Source organism: Ursus arctos, unplaced genomic scaffold, assembly GCF_023065955.2.
Source record: "Ursus arctos isolate Adak ecotype North America unplaced genomic scaffold, UrsArc2.0 scaffold_2, whole genome shotgun sequence".
Lineage (NCBI taxonomy): Eukaryota > Metazoa > Chordata > Mammalia > Carnivora > Ursidae > Ursus > Ursus arctos.
In genome coordinates this window covers 102,373,438-102,393,225 of record NW_026622874.1, presented here as the reverse complement: position 1 = coordinate 102,393,225, position 19,788 = coordinate 102,373,438, and the positions used below count along the sequence as shown (strand labels likewise).

At 63.2% G+C, this 19,788-nt stretch overlaps 1 protein-coding gene and 1 long non-coding RNA gene across 5 annotated transcripts; one reads left to right on the top strand and one right to left on the bottom strand.

Moving 5' to 3' along the window:
• Nucleotides 1-4,361: 4,361 nt before the first annotated feature.
• Nucleotides 4,362-12,101, top strand: AMZ1 (archaelysin family metallopeptidase 1). 3 transcript variants are annotated; one of them, XM_044380993.1, is made up of 6 exons: nt 4,362-4,665; nt 6,045-6,212; nt 8,443-8,571; nt 8,877-9,046; nt 9,592-9,699; nt 11,541-12,101. In XM_044380993.1, exons 1-6 carry the CDS (start codon nt 4,362-4,364, stop codon nt 12,099-12,101), a joined length of 1,440 nt encoding a protein of 479 aa, XP_044236928.1. The 3 variants fall into 3 exon arrangements, with proteins under 3 accessions (XP_044236928.1, XP_026346887.1, XP_044236929.1); XM_026491102.2 differs by having other exon boundaries at nt 9,523-9,699; XM_044380994.1 differs by lacking the exon at nt 8,877-9,046 and having other exon boundaries at nt 9,523-9,699; nt 11,541-11,566.
• Nucleotides 11,318-19,056, bottom strand: LOC125283430 (uncharacterized). Of its 2 annotated transcripts, none has more exons than XR_007191288.2 (4): nt 17,475-19,056; nt 15,768-17,345; nt 13,347-13,527; nt 11,318-12,759 (listed from the first exon to the last, which is right to left on the bottom strand). It is a non-coding gene; the product is annotated as an uncharacterized LOC125283430 (long non-coding RNA). The 2 variants fall into 2 exon arrangements; XR_007191287.2 differs by having other exon boundaries at nt 13,347-13,524.
• Between the last annotated feature and the right edge of the window lie 732 nt (nt 19,057-19,788).

The following is a 19,788-nucleotide window of genomic DNA, read 5'->3' as shown; positions in this document are numbered from 1 at the left end:
TGGTGGGCCCGGGGCGGTGCCAGGACAGGGCCGTGGGGCTCCGCCGGCTGGTGCCAGGCCCACCCCCCCGGAGACGGTCGCGGGCATGCAGGTGTCTCAGGGAGGGGGGTTCAGGGAGAAGACCATGGTTCTCAGAGTAGATCCTGGGGACCCTACGCGGGACCCATGAGGTCAAAACTGTTTGCACAACAACGCTGGGCCGTAAAGGGCTGTTTGCTCACGAGCGTAGGCGGGCCTCTCCACCACCCGGTGACCTCACGTCACGCGTGGGGGGGTGTGCTGGGGGGAGCGGGGCTCTGTCCTCGCGCTCCACAGCTGCTTCAGCTTAAGTTCAGATGCAGTGAATGTCGACAGCTGTAGCCCGTGTGAGTCGGAGCTCTCGGGGGTCCCATGGTCTGTCCGTGTGGAGAGGCCCCGGGAGGGAGACACGGGCGGCACGCGGGGCCCGGCCAGCCTCCTTTGGAACCGCGGGCCGGGTCTCCCCGTCCTCTGGTGCGCAGGTCCGTGCCCGTGGTTTCTGGATGCGCACCTTCTGGGCCCTTCCTGTGCCACGAGACTGGGTTCTGTGGGGCCGGCCGAGTGAGCCCGAGGTTCCCAGTTTGGGTCAGAGTCACACCTGGGACAGACGTGGCAGCGCCCTGGAATGTTCGGTACGAAGAAGGCATGTTTTACTTCCTGGGGCTGTGGCTGGGGTGGGGGCGTCCGGGGGCGGTGAAGCCCCGAGTGGAGCGTGTTGGGGGATACGGGAGTGCGTGCTGCGACGAAAGGCCCTTCGGGGTGGGAAGGCCTGGAAATGGGGCCCAGAAGTGAGGGGTGCTGTATGGGGGGGCAAGAGAACCTCCTCTGAATCCTTGGAGCCATGCATCCCTGGGCAAGTGGCGTCCCCTCTCGGGCCTCAGTCTCCTTGGCTTATAAGGTGGGTGAATACTGGTAGCTGCGTTTCGGGGAGTTGTGGGTTCAGATGAGGTGTCGGGTCAAAAAGTGAGCTTGGGGTTTGCAGGACGGAGGACCTGGTGGGGTCGGGGAGTGGGCTTCAGGGGGGGTTCTCGACTGGGGCTGGTTCGGGCTGCCCGTGACACAGCCCCCCCACCCCCCGGGTGCAGAAGAGCCCGGCTGCCCCGAGAACTAGTTTATAGGCTGCTGTCGATGACGGAACGATCCCCAGCTGGCTGGGACAGCAAGGGCATGATTCAGGGGGTAACCGCTGATGGGAAAGAGTCACAACCTAGCAGGTGCCTCGAGGGCACTTGCGAGCAGGTCCGGGGAGAGGCAAGGGCGCGCGAGCAGGGTCACACAACCGGCGTCCAGAAATAAGCTCTGAGTGAGTGTGGCGTCAGGTGCTCAAGGCAGCCCCCATCCCCCGCCTGGGGCGCCGCCTCCTCCCTCCTGCTTGGTCTGGACGCCCTGGGCAAGGTGGGTGGGGCTGCCGAGCCCACTGAGCCTGGGAGGACACTGAGGCACAACGGGGTTAAAGGTCAGAGGGCCACGTTTGTTCCAGAGCCCCAGCTGGCATTTAGGGCACTCCTTCATCAAGGGTCTCCCGAGTGCCCTTCTGTGCCCGGCCCCTGGGGTCCCGGACGGCCAGGAGCTCACAGCCCACCCGGAAAGCTGGCCGGAGGGTCCAGCGTCCACACAACACGGTGTCCGGCCCACCCAACACGCACACATGGACCCCCCCCCGCACCCCTCTCGGGGGAGGCCAGAGCTCTAGGCACAGCCTTACCCGCGCCCGTCTCCCCGCTGCCCCGAAGCTACCCACAGGGCCTTTGTATCTGCTCCCTCACTTGGGACGTGTGCTCCAGACCCTCCAGTGGCCCCTTCCAGGCTGCCCGGACCCTGTCTTCTCAGTGCGGCCCCCCGCCAGCTCTGCCTTTCCTTCCCGGGCTATTTCTCCTCTTCTAACACCCCCTATGCAGTATTCACTCTTATGGCCTTGTACTCTGCGTGTTACGTCACTAGAATTTAAGCTCCCAAAGTCCAGGGACCCATGCCTGTTTGCTCCAGGGGAGTTGGCCGAGCCCCATGGGTGGGCAGGGGCTCACAGACCGTCCAACGAGCCAAGGAAGGAGGGAGGGTGCCCCCGTGTGCCTTGTGCTGGGCCCTCCCGGGCCACCTCTGGAAAGAGGATCTTCCCCCTCGGGTCTTTCTGGCCCCGTGCAGAGCCTGCCCGCGAGGGCCCCTCCCCAGGCCGTGTGATTCGGTCCCTGTGTTCACGCGTCTGATGTTTTCTTCCTCCAGCCAGGCGCATATAACCTGTTGCAAATTGCCAGTGTCGGCTGGAGTCTGGTGGTGCAGGGCTCCTGAGAGGGCGGGGGTCCCGCTGCGCCAGGTGATGGGACCCCGTGCAGGTGCCTCTCCCCCCCCACCCCACCCGAGTCCTCCCAGCTGGGTGGCTCTGGGGACAGTTTTAACCTTGCTCTGCGTCAGCTGCACCCTCTTGGAAATGCGGGTAGCAACTGTCCCCACCTCCCCGAAGGTTCGAGCCAAGAAGCCCGGGACTTAGCTGGTTTGAGGTGTATTTGCTGCTGACCCCTTAGCACTTGAGGGTCATTGACAAGACCCTTCTGGAAAGCAGCTTGGCCATACAGATCAAGATCCCTTAAACACATGGTGTCTTCTGGGAATCTCTCCTGAGGACCCATGTACCAAGACATTCATCACAGTGCTTTGGGGGCAGTCCGGAAAAACAGCTTATTTATTTATTTATTTTTAAGTAGACTCCATGCTGAGCGTGGAACCCAACGCGGGGCTCAAACTCACGACCCTGAGATCAAGAGTTGGACACTTAATCTACTGAGCCAGCCAGGTGCCCCCTAAAATGGCATTTTTTAATAGAATGTCCAAGGACTTGGGAAAATGCTCATTATACACGGAGTCAAAAGGCTGTGAGCTTGCTCGCGGAATCAGACCTCGTGTCTGCAAAATACCAGCGGAGACACGCGCAGCTGTCCGTGACGGGCCTCAGCGGGCACTCCGTCCTGGCCGGCCCCCACCCCCCACAGTAACTCCGGATAATAGGTCAGGGTATCTATACGCATATACGTCCATAATGAGGAAAATCTGGGAACTACAGAGGGCGTCTTGGCGTATACGTGTGTGGTTCACGTGTTTACATAGATGTCTACACACACACACACATACACGTACATGTGTGTACCTAGAAATTTGTTTTCCAGACGAATGTTTTAAGCCGGCATTAGCCGAAGGGGGCGTGGGGTCATTTTTCCATTCTTCCCACAAACGCAAGGCCCGTTCCTGTTTGGGGGTTCTCATCGCTGGCTTGACTTTCTAAATTAGGAGTCGGCCAAGTGCTGCCGTCTGCTGCGTTCTGATGCCCCTTGTGCTCTGCTCTGTTATTTGTGTGTCTTTCTCTGGCTTCCTCCCTCGTTCCCTCCCCCTGCTCTGCGAGGCTCCCCCTACCCACGGTGCACGCTTCTGGACAGAGATGAGAGCCCATCGTCCACCCGGAGTGTGGTAGCGTTTTGGGGTGCATGTGGTGGGGAGGGGGCATCGTCTCTGACGAGCACAGACGTGCCCATCCACGCCCCGATTCAGAAGGAAAACTCCAATCTGTGAACAGACTCTGTCCCGTTCTCCCGGCCCATCTGTCCTCCCCAGCGTCTCCTCTCCCCGCCCGGTCTGTTCCAGCCCTTAAAGCGCTCTTTGTTGCCCGGCCACATCGCCCTATTTATATCTTTCTGTGGTTGGCACGTGTGCCCGTGCCTCGCGTGTGCGGGGAAACCTCTGGGTCTGGCTGGGCGGCTCGGGGAGCAGGCTTCCATCCTCGGGCATGCACGGACCTGCCAGGAAGCCCTGGAGTTCGGACAAGGAGGTCTTGCGGGGCCCCAGGCATTGGGGTGCACTTGGCCATCACAAAGGGGCAGGAACAGCTGTCTTCGTTCTTGGGGGGTCTTCCCCAGGCACCCCCTTCCATCTGAGGGCAGGTGGGGTGGGGAAGCGGGTGCTGGGGCTCCATGGCCTCCCCTCCTGCTGCAGGGGGCCAGGGGCTGGAGCCGGAGCCAGGGGCCAGGCTGCTAGAGTAGGGGGAGATGCCGTCCTTCTGCCCCTGGCCGGGCGGGAGGGCCATGCAAGAGAGAACAGACCATGTGTGCTCAGCGGTGCCTGTCCCCCCTCCCCAGGTTGCCGCCAGGCCTGGACGTGTCCGTGCTGCCCGTTGCTGTTGCTGAGCAGACCCCACGCCGGGCAGGGCCAGGAGTCACGGCCCCCCCGCCCAGCGTCCATCGGAGGGGAGCCTTCAGCTGTTCCCGTCGGCCTGCAGGAAGGTTCCGGAAGAGCTGGTGGCCGTCCCCGGGGAGGTTCATGGGCAACAGCAGGGGCTCCCCGGAGTGGCCAGGCCCGCCATGCTGCAGTGCAGGCCGGCCCAGGAGTTCAGCTTCGGCCCGCGGGCCCTGAAGGAGGCGCTGGTCTCCGCCGACCCGGCCCTGCAGCAGCTCTATGCGTCCACCTTCAGCCCCGCCGAGAGGCTTTTCCTGGCCGAGGCCTACAACCCCCAGAGGACCCTCTTCTGCACACTGGTCATCCGCACGGCCTTCGACTGGCTCCTCAGCCGCCCCGAGGCCCCTGAGGACTTCCAGACCTTCCATGCCTCCCTGCCGCCCCGGAGGCAGAGCCCTGCCCGCAAGCACATCTACCTGCAGCCCATAGGTACTGGGCCAGCGGGCCACCCACCCCGTGGGACCCGTAAGGGGGAGGGGGCGTCCTGGAGCTGCAGGGCCCTGCAGGGAACCCGGACCCTAAACCTGGGTACAAGGCAGGGAGTCTGTGCCCAGGCCCCAGGCAGGTCCTGCCGGGAATAGGGACAGTGCTGGTGGGGCGGGGCGTTGGGGTTGGGGGCAGGCAGGCCCCGCTGGGCTCAGGCTCTCCACCTCCCCCACCCCACCCCAACTCAGACTCCTGTCAGAACGCCCAGGGCTGTGGGGCATTTCAGGCATGTCACCTCCCACGGCACGCAGGTGTGGCCTTACCCACGTGTGCCATCCCAGGCCCTGTGCTGGTGTCTTCCAGAGCCCGCGTCCCCTAGGGGGCTGAGGTTAGGACCAGCCTGTGTCACAGGTGCAAACAGGCGGGGAGAGTCACTTGAGAGCTGGGGATGGGTGGGGGTGGGGGGTGAGTGCTGGCTTGTTTGGCCCCGAGGCCGTGCTGGGGGGGTGGCTAGGCCCGTGAGGGACTCCGGGTTCTCCACGAGGCCTGCTGGCTGGGGGCTGGGGAGGAGGAGGGGCAGGCGGGCTGCGTGCTGAGGCCCAGCAGAGGGGACGTGGGGCAGGTGTGGCGCCTGGCTTTGCAGGGGAGGAACAGGCCTTTTTGTCGGAAAACCTGTGTGTCCGGCCAGCCCCAGGGACCAGAGGCCTGCAGGCAGTGCTCCTTCTCCATCGCCCTGCGGCCAGTCCTCCATCTCTGCCTAGAGAGGCTGCCTCCACCCAGCTCCCAAACCATGCACTCCGCTCCGGGTTCCCTGCTAGCGGCTCCCCCAGGGCTTCCCATGCTCTCGGGAGCAGATCACGGGCACCTCGTTAACCTGTGGTTTCGGTTCTGAGGTGGCCCAGGGCTCTGCATTTCTGACTGGCCAATCCCAGGCCCTCCTGGCCGCCACCCTCGGTCTGTGCCCCTCGGCCTTCCTAAAGCGCAGCCTGGTTGTGGCTCCCGCAGGGGCGCCTCACCCACGCCCAGCCTCGTCTGTACCCTCCCAGTGTCCCACTCTGCTCCTGCCCGGCCGGCTCTTGGCAGCATTGACCCCGAGGGGCCTCTCTGACCCGCCCGTGCTGCCCCCGGAGCCCCTCCTGGAGCTCCCCATCCTCCAGACTTGTGTCCCCTGCATCTTGCAGGGCCTCTCCTCCATTTTTCTCTTTTGTCCCTTTACAAATGTCCCTGTGTGCCCGACTCTGTGACGGCAGGTCCTCGTCAGGCTCGTTGACCCAGTGGGGGTGCTGGGTGGGGGCACGGGTGGGGGCACTGGGGTGCTGGGCACGGGCTGGTGGGGGCCAAGAGGCTGACGTTCTGTCCCCCCCCCCCCCCCCCCCGCCCAGATCTGAGTGAGGGGCCGGCGGGCGGCGCTCTGTTGGAGCACCTGAGGAACTGCACGGAGGCCTTTTTCTTGGGCTTGCAGGTCAGGTGCCTGCCCTCGGTGGCGGCCGCGTCCATCCACTGCTCCTCGCGTCCCAGCCAGGACTCGGACAGGCGCCAGCTCCACACAGGTGGGTGAGCGCGGCCTCTGCCCTTAGCACAGGGCTCTTTCCGGGAGGCAGAAAGTAGAAGGAAGCTGCCCAGGAGAAGGAAGGAATCCCTTTCCCCTCTTTTGTGGGGGAGCCTCTATTTCGCAGCCTTTGGAAGGGGAGGGCTGAAACAAAGTTCCCTTCCCCATCCGTGGAGCGCCTGGAGGCCGGACTGCCAGCCCCGTGTCCATGGGGAAACCCCACGGTGCGAAGAGCAGGTGAAGCAAGCCCTTCCCGGGCCCCCTGCTGCCTCGCAAGGCATCGCTCCAGCCTTCTCTCTTGTGTGCGTCCAAAAGACCCCTCCCTGTCCCCAGGGTCACTGACAGCTGGAGAGCAGCCGGGGGGGGGGGGGGTGGGAACCGATGGACCAGGGGCTCTCCGATGTGTGGGACACTTGGACTCAAGTCTCAGGAGTCCCAGGATGGGGCTGGGGCTCTGACTGATGCCCAGTGTGGAGCACATCGGGGTCTTTCACTGGTTGCAGGACCCCCCCCCCCCCCCCCGCCATGTTCTTCCTGCCCACTTGGGGCTCCAAGTGGAGGTGTATTCACCCTCCTCTCTCTCTCTCTCCAGTATCTTCTCTGTCCTTGTCTTCCAGCCACGGTTCATTCCCTTGCAGTTTACCCATCCCCCAACCGCACCACGTACGCCGTGACGCCCGTACCCTGAGTTCCTGATTTCAGTTACCCTGCTTTTGCATTTCTGTAGTTTCTCATGGATTCTTTCTCAAATTAGCAGCGTCACCCTTTTAAAATACCGATTTCCTGCTAGAATTTGGGCTCAGCACTCACACCCATGGACGTAGTTGCTGTGGTTTGTCTAATCCCACCATCTGGAGCGTGCTGTGGCTGCTGTGCTCTCTGCTGCTTCTGTCTTGGTGTCTTGCTGTCTGCGTGTCTTGTTATTTTCCATTGTTAGCTGGACATCTTAATTGGAAAGTAATTTAACTTTTAGGAGAACTCGTGGCCTGGGCTGACGTGATTTGCTCTAGGGAGGATTTTGGTTTTCCTCTGCCAGGCAGGTGCTGCCTGAGACGCAGGTGGGCTGCCCGTGGCCCTGGGAGTCCAGCCCGCACCCCCCATCCTCACCCCAGAAGCACCTCAGCCTTAGCTGCCCGCTCCAATCCTCTCCCCATTTCTAATTTCTCATTGGGTCTCTGATTTTTTAAGTCCTGTTTACTGAGGCATAATTCATGTGTAGTGAAATTCTCCCTTTCATAACAGCTCTGTGAGCCTTGATGAACACACCCAGGACCCAGTTGCCACCGCAATCAGGTGCAGAAAACTCGCTTCGCCCCCCAGGACGTGCGCAGTGTCCCCTGTGGCCAACTCCACCCCATCCAGGACGCTTTAAGAAGCTCTTTTTGTATTTCACTCAGCTTGTCTGGTCATCTTCGGCAGGAGGGCTGGTCGCAATCCCCAGTGTGCATTAGGGGAGCTGCTGGCACAGAGATTTCAGGGGGAACAGGGAGCTCTTGGCTGGGGCAGGTGCCATCCTGATGGTGGCATTCCTTCCTGTGCCCCGGGCTTCGGGTTCAGCCACTCTGAGACCCTCTGCTGGTCCTAGACCTTACTGGCCCTGCCTTTGTCCCCTGCCTACAGGACTCGGCCCTGCTCCAGGCTCAGTCCCACCCCCATAGCACCTTCAGATTTCTCGGACCCTCTGTGTCGTCTTCTAAGGACCCTAATGATAGCCTTGAGCCCGCCTGGATAATCCAGAGTCACTTCCCATTTTAACGCCTTCGGTTTAACCACGCCCACAGCATCCCTCCTGCCACGCGAGGCAGTGCATTCACAGGTCCTGGGGACTAGGATGCAGGCAGCTCTGGAGCCACAGCCCCGTCCTGTGGCTGCAGGGGCACTGTCCCCTGAACACCTGGTCCTGTTGATCAAGTGGCCTTTTTGGCGTCCCCACTTGGATGTCTCTGGGCCTCAACTACCTCGTCTAAACCAGCTCTCCTGAGTGTTGGAAACGGAGACCCCTGAGGTCCAGGCCTGTGGCCCCTGGTCCACGTTGTGCAGCATGGCTGTTGGGACTTCTCCACCTCGATGACCGTCCTCTTGTGCAAGGTGGCCAGCTTGCACCTGACTGGGCAGAGCTGGCTGTAGGCAGAGGAAGAGGGGATGACAGGATTTGCCTGCCCAGAGCCTGGGACTGGGGGACGGAGGCCCAGCTGCCTCCTCACCTCCCCTCCGGCCCTCTCCCCTTGCAGATGGCATCCTGTCTTTCCTGAAGGACAGTAAGCCGGGTGACGCGCTGTGCGTGCTGGGCCTCACGCTGTCCGACCTGTACCCGTGCGAGGCCTGGAGCTTCACCTTCGGCAAGTTCCTTCCAGGACACGGTGAGCCAGGGCCCCGGCAGCCCCTGCCTCAGCCCGTGCTTGGGGGGGTCCACCCTGGGGCGCAGGGGTGGGGCGGTGTGCGCACACAAGTGCCAGCCCTCCCAGGGAAGATGACGCACTGTCTGGAGACAGCTGCTTCTGAACGTGTATCCCCATGTCCTGCCTCCACAGGCAGGGACCTCGTGGCTCCTTCGTGGGGGCGCGGGCAGGGCCGGGCCTCCGGGACCTGTGCATCCTGAGGACGGGCTGGCTGTGCTCCGGGGCCGTCTGTGACAGGCCGCCCTTGCATCTCTGCCTCTCCCTAGAGGTGGGCGTCTGCAGCTTTGCCCGGTTCTCGGGGGATCTCCTGTCATCGAGGCCCAGTGCCTCTGACCCAGCCCCGGTGGAGGTGGCCACAGATGGCCCCGAGACTCCCGTGCAGGACAGTGGCCAGACCGTGTGCTTCAGCGCCCTGGGGATGGTCCAGTGCTGCAAGGTGGGCAGGGAGGCCAGGGTGTGGGGTTGCTGCATGGGTGGGAGAAGACGGGGCAGCAAGAAGATGGAAGGCCTGGGGGCTCTGGTGAGTTCCAAGAATATGCCGAGGATGTGCGCTCAGACAGAAGGGCTGAGTGTTCCGTCCAGCCCTCACAAGGGCCAGGCTTTAGAGCGTCACAGACACCAAGGCCCAGAGCCGCCCGCACCTTTGCCTGAGCTCACACAGCTAGAACGGGCAGGGTTGGGATTTGAACCGGGGTCTGTCTGCTGCCCAAGCTCCCGTGCAGGGCGGCCCCTGGGTGCCGCTGCACGGGAGACGTCTGTCTGTGCCTGGCGCCGTCGGGAGCGGGGGCCGAGGGCACACGGACCACTCCCTGGCCATCGGGGCCCCTGTCGGGGCTGCCCCAGGCGTCGGGGGCTGGGCCGGTGGTCGGGCGCATGGCGGCGAGGGCAGTGGTGCCGTGTGGTCTCCCTTAGGTCACGTGCCACGAGCTCTGCCACCTCCTGGGCCTGGGGAACTGTCGCTGGCTGCGCTGCCTCATGCAGGGGGCGCTCAGCCTGGACGAGGCCCTGCGGCGGCCCCTGGACCTCTGTCCCATCTGCTTGCGGAAGCTGCAGCACCTGCTGGGCTTCAAGCTTGTCGAGAGGTACAAGGTGAGGGGCGGGTCTGGGGCGGCCGGCCCGCGGGAGTCCGAGTGCCCTGTCGGGGCTCGCGCGCGGGGCTCAGAGGGCAGCGGGCCGAGAGGCGGGTCCCGGGCGCGAGAACCCCAGACCAAGTGAACAGACCCGTGTGCCCACTTCGTCATCCTGCTGGCACCGGGCAGCGTGTCACGGTCCTACCGGGTGCCTGGCCCGCGGTCCATACCCGGGAATGGTGGCCGTTGCCATCAGGTTGCACTGGGTGCAGGAGGGACGAGGAGCAGACCGCTTTTCTTTCTCGAGACACAGCAGTGAATAGGAGCTCTCAGCACGGGTCAGGTGCTAGGCCTTTCCTAGCATTTCCTGCATGGCAAAGAGCACGCCCGCATCCCCGCGGCGGGATCGCGGCGCCCTGAGCGGGGGGGCCCCCCCCCAGCCTGCCGGAGGAAAGGCTGGCCCCTGGGAGGCCAAGGCCAATGCGCGCACTTGGGAGGCGGCTCTGCCTGGAGGCCCGGCTCGTGGGGTGATGCTGCCCTCTGCTGTCACCTCGAGGCGTTGCCCACAGCCTGGTCCCCGGGGCAGCCCTGGAACCTTATCTTCAGGGAAAATGGTTTTGCAAACTCAAACTTTATTCAGCGTTTGAGTCCAAAGGCAGGTGGGTGTTTATTAAGGTCTATCAACCAAATCACTTTGGGCTGGAAACTTTTGGTTTTAAAATTAAGCCAAAGCCATGGTTGAGGCTCTGGGAGGGCCCCCCTTCCTCTTGGAGGCCAGCAGCCTGGACTGTGAGCAGCAGTTTCCTGGTGAGGGGGTGTGCCCAACCCTGGGAGGCTCGACAGGTTCTCGGACGGGAGGGAGTTTCTGAGCCGGCCCCTGGGGGGGGGGGAGAGCCTGCATTTCTTACAGGCTCCTGGGGGTGCTGCCAGGCAGGGACCCTACTTTGAGGACCGCCAAGCTAGTGGGCTGGGTGTTTCCAGGTCCCAGAGCTGCCTCCCCGTGACAATCTTCTCTGAGCGACTCCGGGGAATGGGCTATGGAGCCCTGAGGAAGCGGCCAGCCCAGCTCGAGGGGGACCTCACACGCAGCCCTGCCGAGGGCTCAGGGGGAGCGGCTGACGGCAGTCCGCGGGAGGGTGGAGCCGGCATGTGCTGTGGGGCACGTACGGGGAAGGAGGCCCCTCCGGGCCGTGAAAAGCACTGGCGTCCTCACTGGCGTCCTTCCTTGGGGTTGTGTTCACCTGACACAACTGTCGTGCTCCCACCTTCCGCGCACAACCCTGACCAGGAGCCACAGCCCCCGACCTTCCATGTGACTGGAGGGGCTCAGAGGAGGAGGATGGGGGCCCCAGAGCCCTGGTTGGTCCCTGGACACTCCGACAGGTGACCTAGCGCTGAGGGAGGGCCGGGCCAGGAACGGTCCCTGCTGTCTCTATGTCCCGGTCAGCAGGGTGCTGGAAACACCTGCTAGAGACCAAGCCGGGGTGTGGCACGTCGGTGACGCTGGGGGCAGCACTGGGAAGGGACGTCTTAGGACACAGTCCCAGGCACGTCCTGCCAGGAGGACAGGTGCAGATGCCAGACGGGGAGAGCCCTGAGAGCAGAGATCCAAGGAAAAAAGAGTGAAACCACGCAGAGAAGTTTTGAGTATATATTGCTCTTAGAACAGTGGGAGTTCCATTGAACTTCGGGCGTGCACCGCTCCTGAGGGCATGCGCGGGCCCTGGTGGCGCGAGCCTGAGGGGCCCCGGGCTAGCAGGGGACAGGGGGGCCCCGGGAAGGGGCTGGGTCTCTGGGCAGTGCTCTGGCTACATAAAGGGGCAGTACCCAGGAAACCCAGCCTGTGTCTCTCCCTCCCAGAGACTTTACGCCTGGACTCAAGCTGAGACGCAGACGCGGCCCAGCCTGGACGCGGGGGCGTCGTCGGTGGCGGAGGACACCCTGCCCAGCAGCGCGGACTCGGGCCTGAGCTGCGGGAGCGCGTCGGAGCCGGGCAGCAGCCTGTCAGAGCCCCTTACCCCTGACGCGTGGAGCCACAGCTTCTCCGTGGGGCCGGAGCTGGAGCCCGAGGAGGGGCTAGGCTCACTGGCCGTCCCCGAGAGCCCGCCGCAGCTCGGACCCCCGCCGGAAGCCATCGAAGAGCATGGGCGGTGGCTGGCGTTGTGCATCCAGGCCCTGGAGCGCGAGGTGACGGAAGAGGAGCTGGCGCAGGTGGACGGGGCCGTGGACGCCCTGGCCGGGTGGGAGATGTTCACAGGGCGGCTCCCAGCCATCAGGCCGGACCTACCCTGTGGCCGGGATGGCACGGGGCTGCGCAGGGTCCTGGGGGGCACGTTTTCCTCGCTGAGGAGGAGGCTGAGCACACGTAAACTGTCTAAGGCGGGATCGTCCCCCTGTCGCTGGAGGGCGGAGGAGAATTAACGCAGGAGCCTGTCCAGCGCCGCGCACCCCTGGGGGCCAGGAGGGGAAGATCAGCTGCAGCCCTGGGTCCTGCCCCTGGGCCCAGGCCCAGCAGACGGTCTTCAGGCCCAGTCTGGATGGCACCGCCGGAGCATAGAGGCCGCCGGGGGCAGGGGGTGGCCCAGGGCTGGAGCCGGTCTGCATGCCAAGGGGAAGCGAGGGGCTTATGGCTTGTGGCAGGGACTGCACATGGGACCGTCCTGCAGGCTGCGTCCACGAGGCTGCGGGGAAGGGTCACGTTGACAGAGGTGTCTGTGCTGCCAGGCGGAGGCCCTCCACATCCCCAAGCCCGCCGCCCGCCGTCCCCCGCGGTGGTGAGAACAGTGCGGTCTGTGTGTCTGGGGTCGGCGCTTACGGCATCACGCAGAACCCGTGGGACGTCACGGACAGTTCGGACCCCTTCCAGCACGGGCCGGGCTGAGGGGGCCAGCCTGCCCTGGTGTCTGTGTCCCTGCGATCTGCTGCACCGTGGCTGCTACCTGCGAAGCTCGGGCGCCTGCGTTCGTCTGCCTGCTCTGTCCTCGTGCGCGAGCACCCCCGCGGCTGCGGGGAGGGAAGCGGCCGGTGCCCAGAGCAGAGCTCCTGCAGCGTCGAGTGTGGTCATGACTGCTTCGCCCCCCTGGAAAGAGGCAAGAACGGGGGGTGCGCGTATGCTCTGTGGGTAGCTTACAGTTCAGGGGCTTCCTAAGGAAAACTGCAAAATATGATCCAGATTTAGCCCCTCCCCCCCGAAGCAGGCCTGCGGCTTCCTGTCAGAGGACACCACACAGGAGAGCAGGGTCCCAGGCCTGCAAGGGGACAGGCGCAGGTGTGGTCTCCAGGCCTGGGTCCCAGCTTCTGAGAGCATCACCGTGACCAGGAGATCACGGAGGGAAAGACGGAGAAGGCAACAGAGGGAGGCCCGCGTCTGGGGGTCTGTCACTGCAAACACAGCCCCCGACCTTCGTGCCTTAAAGTGACCGTCTGCTCTGAGCTCAGCTCAGGCGGCTGTGCTGGGGGCTGTGGCCGTGCGGCCAGGAAGGCGGGGACACCTCCGGGAGCACCCCAGGGCATTGCTGCCACCGTACCCCAGCATGGCCATCACCCAGGTTCACGGGGAGGGGTTTGAGGGTGGTGGCGGCAAGGTCGGGCGGAGCAGGGGCGAGGGGAAACCTCCATCTGTGAGCGCCGTGTGGATTGGCCAACCCGCCTCCTTGGTCATGTTACCTGTTTCCCAGTTTACTTCCATCTTCTGCAAAAGCCGGTCTCCAGGTGGCGGCCGTGAAGCTAGGACGCCCTGGCTCAGACGCGGGGAGGGGGCGCTCAGGGGCGGAGTCCGTCTGTGGGGGCAGCTGTCCCGTCTGCTTTGCTCCCGGTGGCACACGGACAGCAGTGTGAAAGACAGCTGCTGGGGGGACGTTTTGAGAATAAAACACTGAGGAACAGAGGTTCCTTCCAGCACCAAATAGGCTGGGGGTGGGGTGGGGAGCAGTTTGGGACAGTCCCCAGGGGCGGCATCTCTAGCGGAGGACTTAACGCATGCCACGTGCTCCCAGGCCCTGGTGCGGCCGCGCACCTCACCCGAGCTGAACTGGGTGTCGACATGTCATGGTTTCTGAGAAGTGAGGGGCCCTGGCTTTTGTTAATAAACATACAAAGTAGACTGTATCGCCTTCGAGCTCCGTATCAGTCACTGGTCCCCGTGAGTCCCACCTGGCCCCAAGGGCCGAGGGCATGAATGCTGCTAAAGATACTCCGGGGTCACGACACCACAGGTACCGCGGCTCCCGGGGCGGGGAGCAGGAATCTACCCGCCTTCCAAAGTAGCTTCAACACCCATCCAGACGGTGCAGAGGCAGCCCCTCGGCCAGCAGCCGCGCCACCTGCCCTTCCCCTCAGGGCCGCTCCCACCCCGTGCAGGCAAGCCCTGTGGGCACAGGAGCGCCCCGCGGCCACCCCCACAGCACCAGGGCATGGGGCTGAAGGCGGGTGTGGGCCTGTTAACAGTCTCACGGGACCGCGGATTCAGACCTTTCCCGGAAGAACGAACTCTCCCGAAGGGCTTAAAAATAACCCCGAAACATGCCCTGCCTTAGCCAAGCAGCTAATGTTAAAGCTAAGTCCAAATTTAGATCCCATCAAGTTCAAAAGACTAGCCACACCATTCCAGGGGTGCAGGCGACCCCCCCCCCAAGGTCCGAGCCAGGGCCTCAAGAAGCTGCTCTCAGCCCTGACAGGAAGCGGTGGCCACGAGACCCAAATCCACCTGGGAAGGGACGGGCTGATCTTCCTGCAAAGAACCTGCCCCTTTGAACGAGTCCATCTAGGCGCCGGGGACGTGCGCATGTCCCTCGTCCCTGGGTTTGGGGATCTGCCCAAGGCAGCAGGGCCAGAGGGCAGACTGGCCCCTCAGCGTCGCAAGGTGAGTCTGAGGAGGAAGGGGAGTCGGGGCCCCAGTTCAGACGTTCCCGGGAGGTTCCAGCAGCCGCAGTGCGTTGCTGGACTCCCTGGAGGTCGGGCTGCGGTGTGGGTGGGGACCGGCACACTGGGGTGCGGGTGCCAGCTTGCACAGCGCCTGAGTCCCTGGGGCTCTGCGGATTGTCCAGAGCGAGCGAGTACCCCGAAGAAGGCTGGGGGAGGGAGGGGTTCAGGGCTTCACCCGGCAGCTCCGAACTGGGGCCGGGGCCGCTGCCAGGCCGGGCCGCCGAGGCGACAGCCCGGGAGGACTCCAGGTCACGGTGGGCCAGCTATAGACGAACCCGGTTTCAAGGATGCCTGAGGAAACAGCCAGCTCGAAGCCCTCAGAAAGCTAACACCGCAGGGTAACTGGGAGTCTGCGGGCCGCACTACCGTCAAGAAGCAGGGCTTGGAGAGCTGCCGCGTCCCCGGGCAGGGCTGGCCGAGGCGGCTGGTGCAGCCCTGCCCAGCACCACCCGGCAGCACCTGGATTCACCAGAACCCAGAATAACCATGGTTTATTTTTGAACTCTCTTCTTGGGCACAGACACAAATGAAAACAAGCGAGTCAGGGGGTTATTTAAAAAAAGCAATTTCCAAGAAACGTCCTGGGGCCATGACGCGCTCAGTCCACCCCCGCCCCGTGAGGACCAGGGTGACCCGTGGACTCGCTCACCGGAGGTGGCCGAGAGCCGCAGCCCACGCCCCACTGAGCTCTGCGACCGGCCTCCACCTCCTGCCTCTGAAATGACCCCTGGCGCCCAAGGAGTTAACAGGAAACACAACCAACCAGGTTCCCGCGAGGCCACCCCAAGCGGCAGGTACCCGAGCATCTAAGCACGCTCGTGAGGTACTGAAACTGCACCAGGCCGCGTCCCTGTCCTCAGGCTGCGCCCGCACGCGGCCTGCTACACTGATTCTCTGGCGCTGTCCCCTCCCTCCCGGCCAGCTCTCTGGCTAGAGCGCAGCCTAAATGTCACCTCTCAGTCATGGCCAACGCGGCTTCCTTCTAGGTCCCACCAACATGCTGAGCACCGTGTCACATTCTTCTTAGCGCTCGGCTTCCCCACGCTTGCAAGGCTGTGTCGTGGGTCTCTCACTCCCCCCTCTCTCCGCAGGGGACCGGGCAGGACACTGAGCTCCACTCGCCACCAGCTCCCAGCCCGCATGGCACGTGTGGGGCGCACTCACCTGCTCCTGGAACAGGTGACTGATACAGCAGGCGGCTTCTGGGCTGTAGGATCCTGTCTGCGGCTGACATCACCGTCTTTTTCCTCATTCAGACTTTTAGCAACAATCGGTGACTTGCTGTTTCTCGCCACACCAGCTACAGTAAGAGCAGAATGTCCGAAGGCACACGCCTGACCCTCTGTGTGCACGGGCCTCCCACCATGAGCCCTCAGGCCGGCTTGCTGCCTTCTACCCTAGGCCTGCCCGGGCCAATGCTCCCAGGGGCTGCGCTGGACAGGCAGGCAAGTCACAAGCCGGGGGACAGGGCTGGGAGCACGGGGGTCCCGGGAGGAGAGGGAGAGTACCGTGCAGGGCCCAAGTGTGCAGAAAGGGGCTTTTCTGAGAGAAGCCACCTAGCGTCACCGGCAGGACAAGCAGGAGTTGCGTCCGCCTGCCCCAAGTGTGCCGGCATGAAGGATGCAGGGAGGGGTCAACACCCCCATGCAGCTTTCATCTGAAATGGCATCGGGCCTCAGCCACGTCCCTCAGGAATGACCTGGGCGCTTCCCCCCAGAAAGGCGCTTCAGGGGAGGTGGGGACAGCGGCATCCTGGCTGTCACCCTGGCATCACTGGTGGCCCCGCGGCGCTACCTCCCATCCCCTCTGCCCATCCCAATCCCAGGAGCTATAGGCACAACCGGATTAAACTACTAGATCGGTGTCGTCCGTGTTTATAAAAGTCCCACAGCCAAGGGGAAATTCTCCCGAGCGCGGCATCTTAGTACCGAGATTCCCGAGGACTTTAATGTGCAGAGTAAATTCTGCGCAGTTCAAATTTTCTGAACTGCTTATGTATTATGTTTTTGTTCTTAAATTAATAAATGCTGTCAACCCACGTGAAGAAAAAGCCTGCGGGGTGGGGGGTGAACTGCAAGTCAGCTGCAAATGAGAACATCCCCCTCTGAACCGAGCAGGCGCTCCTTCCCGCCGGACGCGCTGGGCTTGCAGGTGCACAGGGCGCCGGGCAGTGTGTGTGCGGGGGAGCTCTGGCCACTCACCCACGCACACAGCCACGCAGCGCACGTCCCCGAGGCACCGCTATGCTCATGTCCCTGACGGGGGTGGGGGGTGGTGGTGGTTAGGAATCCTACTTATCACACTGGCTCATTCCCCGTTTCCATGCTTTCTGGGGTCAAGTTTGCACCTCTGAAGGGATGGAATGCAAAGAAAAGGTGGGGTGGCTGTTATTTCTTATACTAATACTTAACCCACGGCGTTTCTCAAGGCTGGGGGCTCCACACTGTGGCCCGGCCGCTTGCTCACCCTGGGTCCCCGCCACGGGCCGCGCTTGTAAGGGTGTGTGGCAGGGGTTGTGGAGCAGCACTGGCCGTACAGGGCGCTCCCGCTGGGGGCCGGGACAGGGCATGGAGGCAGAGGACGGGGAGGGCCCAGATCCGAGGCTGCGAGCACCCACGCGAGACCCGGCGGGAGGCCTTGGCTTCTGGAACGGCATCTGCGCCACGAGCCACGCACTCCAGGATCCACGATCACCTGTGCTCTTCCATCCGAAAGACGTCACATGCGGTGGGGCAGCAGCAGCTGGTGTTCGACGGGATGCAACATGCCGGGAAAGCAAGGGCAATTCAAGGCAAATTTTAGTACATTTATCAAAATCACATACACAGAACACGGTACACCCACCACCGCGGCCACATAATGCGTTTTTACCCTTTTCGGTAGGTATTCTCGCCTGGGACACGGCATTCATACATGGAGGCCTACCCAGCAGCACTGTGGGCGGGCTCGGCTCTGTGTGAACTTCCAGGGTGGTGGCCGTTCCTCCTCGAGTTTCCTTCGGTGAAGCTCCCGGACGGGCTCCGAACTCAGCATCCGCAGGGAACACTGAAGCCGCGATGCCACAGCCTTTGCGGGGTCCCCGGCACACGCTCGGCCCGGGGTGCGGCTGCAGCATGGGGGCCACGCGGCGGGGCAGGTAAGGCGCGCACAGGGCACGGGCTGGGGCATGGAACACCTCATCGGGTCAGAGGATAACCGCCAATTTTAGTTAGTTTGAATGAGTTTAGAAAAAGGATATTTGGAATGTTTTAAATCAACCTGAAGAGGTCCAAAGATGATTCTTTAAGATTCTAGAGATGGACAGAAAGATCGGTTTTAAATTCCGTCATAGGCAGGCTTGTTAAAGAATCTAGCAAGAGCTCAACTCGAAACAGGACGGACGGTGGGGAAACAGCCAAAGTTGCCTGAGTGCTCCCCGAAACACGCCCCCACCCGCCGCCCACAGACCACAGCCAGAGCTCTGCCCACCTGTCTGCGGGTGGGTCTGGGAAAGGTGTCCGGGCTCACCCAGACCACGTGGCCAACTCTCAGGGCAGGTCCCAGGTCCCCCAGGGGACCGAGAGCTCGCTGCTGACAGCCGGCAGGGACCAGCGTCTGAGGAGGACAGCATGACAGGCACTGGTGGGAGGGCCTCCAGCGTCACCCATCCCTGGATGGGGTGGGGCACGTGGGCACAGTCGGGCACAGGCACCCGAAGTACTTCTAGACCGTTGGTGGCAGGACAGAGGGTCTCTGGCCTCGGCTTCAGGGCAGAGGTCACAAAGCGGGGCCTTAGGCAACCCTGCTCTGTCTTCTTTCCCGGTGGTCACTCTGACGTCCTCTGGGAGAGCGGACCCAGAGCTGGGGGAGGAGGGCGTCAAGCTCTTCCCTGCGCCGCAGCGGACAGAGGGCAGCCTTACCCAATGATGCGCGGTCCACGCAGGCCCTTGGGGAAGGGCTGTTCCCACAGGGAAACTCCACCATGGCCGCGGACGGCTGCGGTTGTGTTCACTGGGGGAAATACATCAGCTTTTACAAACACAAAATAAAGTGAATTCACAGTTAATGCAAAGGCCTGGAAGTGACAGGCCTGGAACAACGGCCCCTTCTTGTCACAGAACAGGAGCCGCTGGAGAAGGGATGCCCGCCCTGCGGCACGGCGCTGGCGAGCCCGTGCCCCGGCCTGATGGGAAACTCGGGCTCATTCAGGAACCCCCGAGTCGCTGCTCTCGTGTTTCACTTTGGTTCACGTTACGAACACATGAAACAGAAAACGCCCTGAAGAGAAAAACTACCTTCTATAAGCAGCTTGGAAACCGAGACCCTCACTTTCCAGTTGAGCCACATTCATAATCAGCCAGCGGCAACGTCTTCAGGTCCCTCTGGCTAAGACACGATGACATTTTAAGAGGTTTTGCTGCCTCGTGGTAAGATTGGAGGAGGGGGAGCCACCACAGGGCGGAGTCAGACCCCCGAGCAACCTCCCCCACCTGTGCCCCCGCCCTGTCCCAGCCCTCCTGTCCTCCAACCAGCTAGGAGAGCCTGCCGCCCTCCGTGCTGGCCTTCTGGGCTGGAATGAGGGCCCCCCCCCATTCTCCCCCCATCTCCCCCCCCCACCGCCGGCCACACAGGGACACCAGCCCCTAGGAACGTCCCCCTGCCTGGATACTTGGAAACCCGCTTCTCCTGCTGGAATGTGGGCTTATGGCCTTGGGACGGCTCAGCCCCCTGGGGGCTGCTCCGCGATCTCTGATTAGGCACAGCCCGGAGCTTGCAACACGCCGCTCTGGCAGCCCCGTGGCTCCAGGTCTGGCTCAGAGGCGTCACCAGCATCAGGGCTGTCAGGTCGGCTGCGGACACGTGCTCTCCTCCAAGGAGAGAAGCCCGGTGAGAGAAGGGGCCCCCGGGAGTTACCTGTCAGGGTCACCTGAAGAGAAGAGCAGCCACATGGAGACCAAATCCATCTATCTCAACACGCCATCCGAACACCACGGAGCAAGCGGCCTCCAAGTTCGAGCACCCTGACGTCCTTCCCCGGCGGAAGGCAGGAGCCGGACCACGCAGCGAGACTATGGCAGCAGCAGGGGCTCCGCCCGCGGCCACCGCCTGAGCTTCGACCCTCACCCTTCCCCAAGCCTGGGCGCCAACCCGCACATCGCATGCCCGGAAGCACTGTGAGCCGGCAGCTGCCAAGCTGGTGAACCGT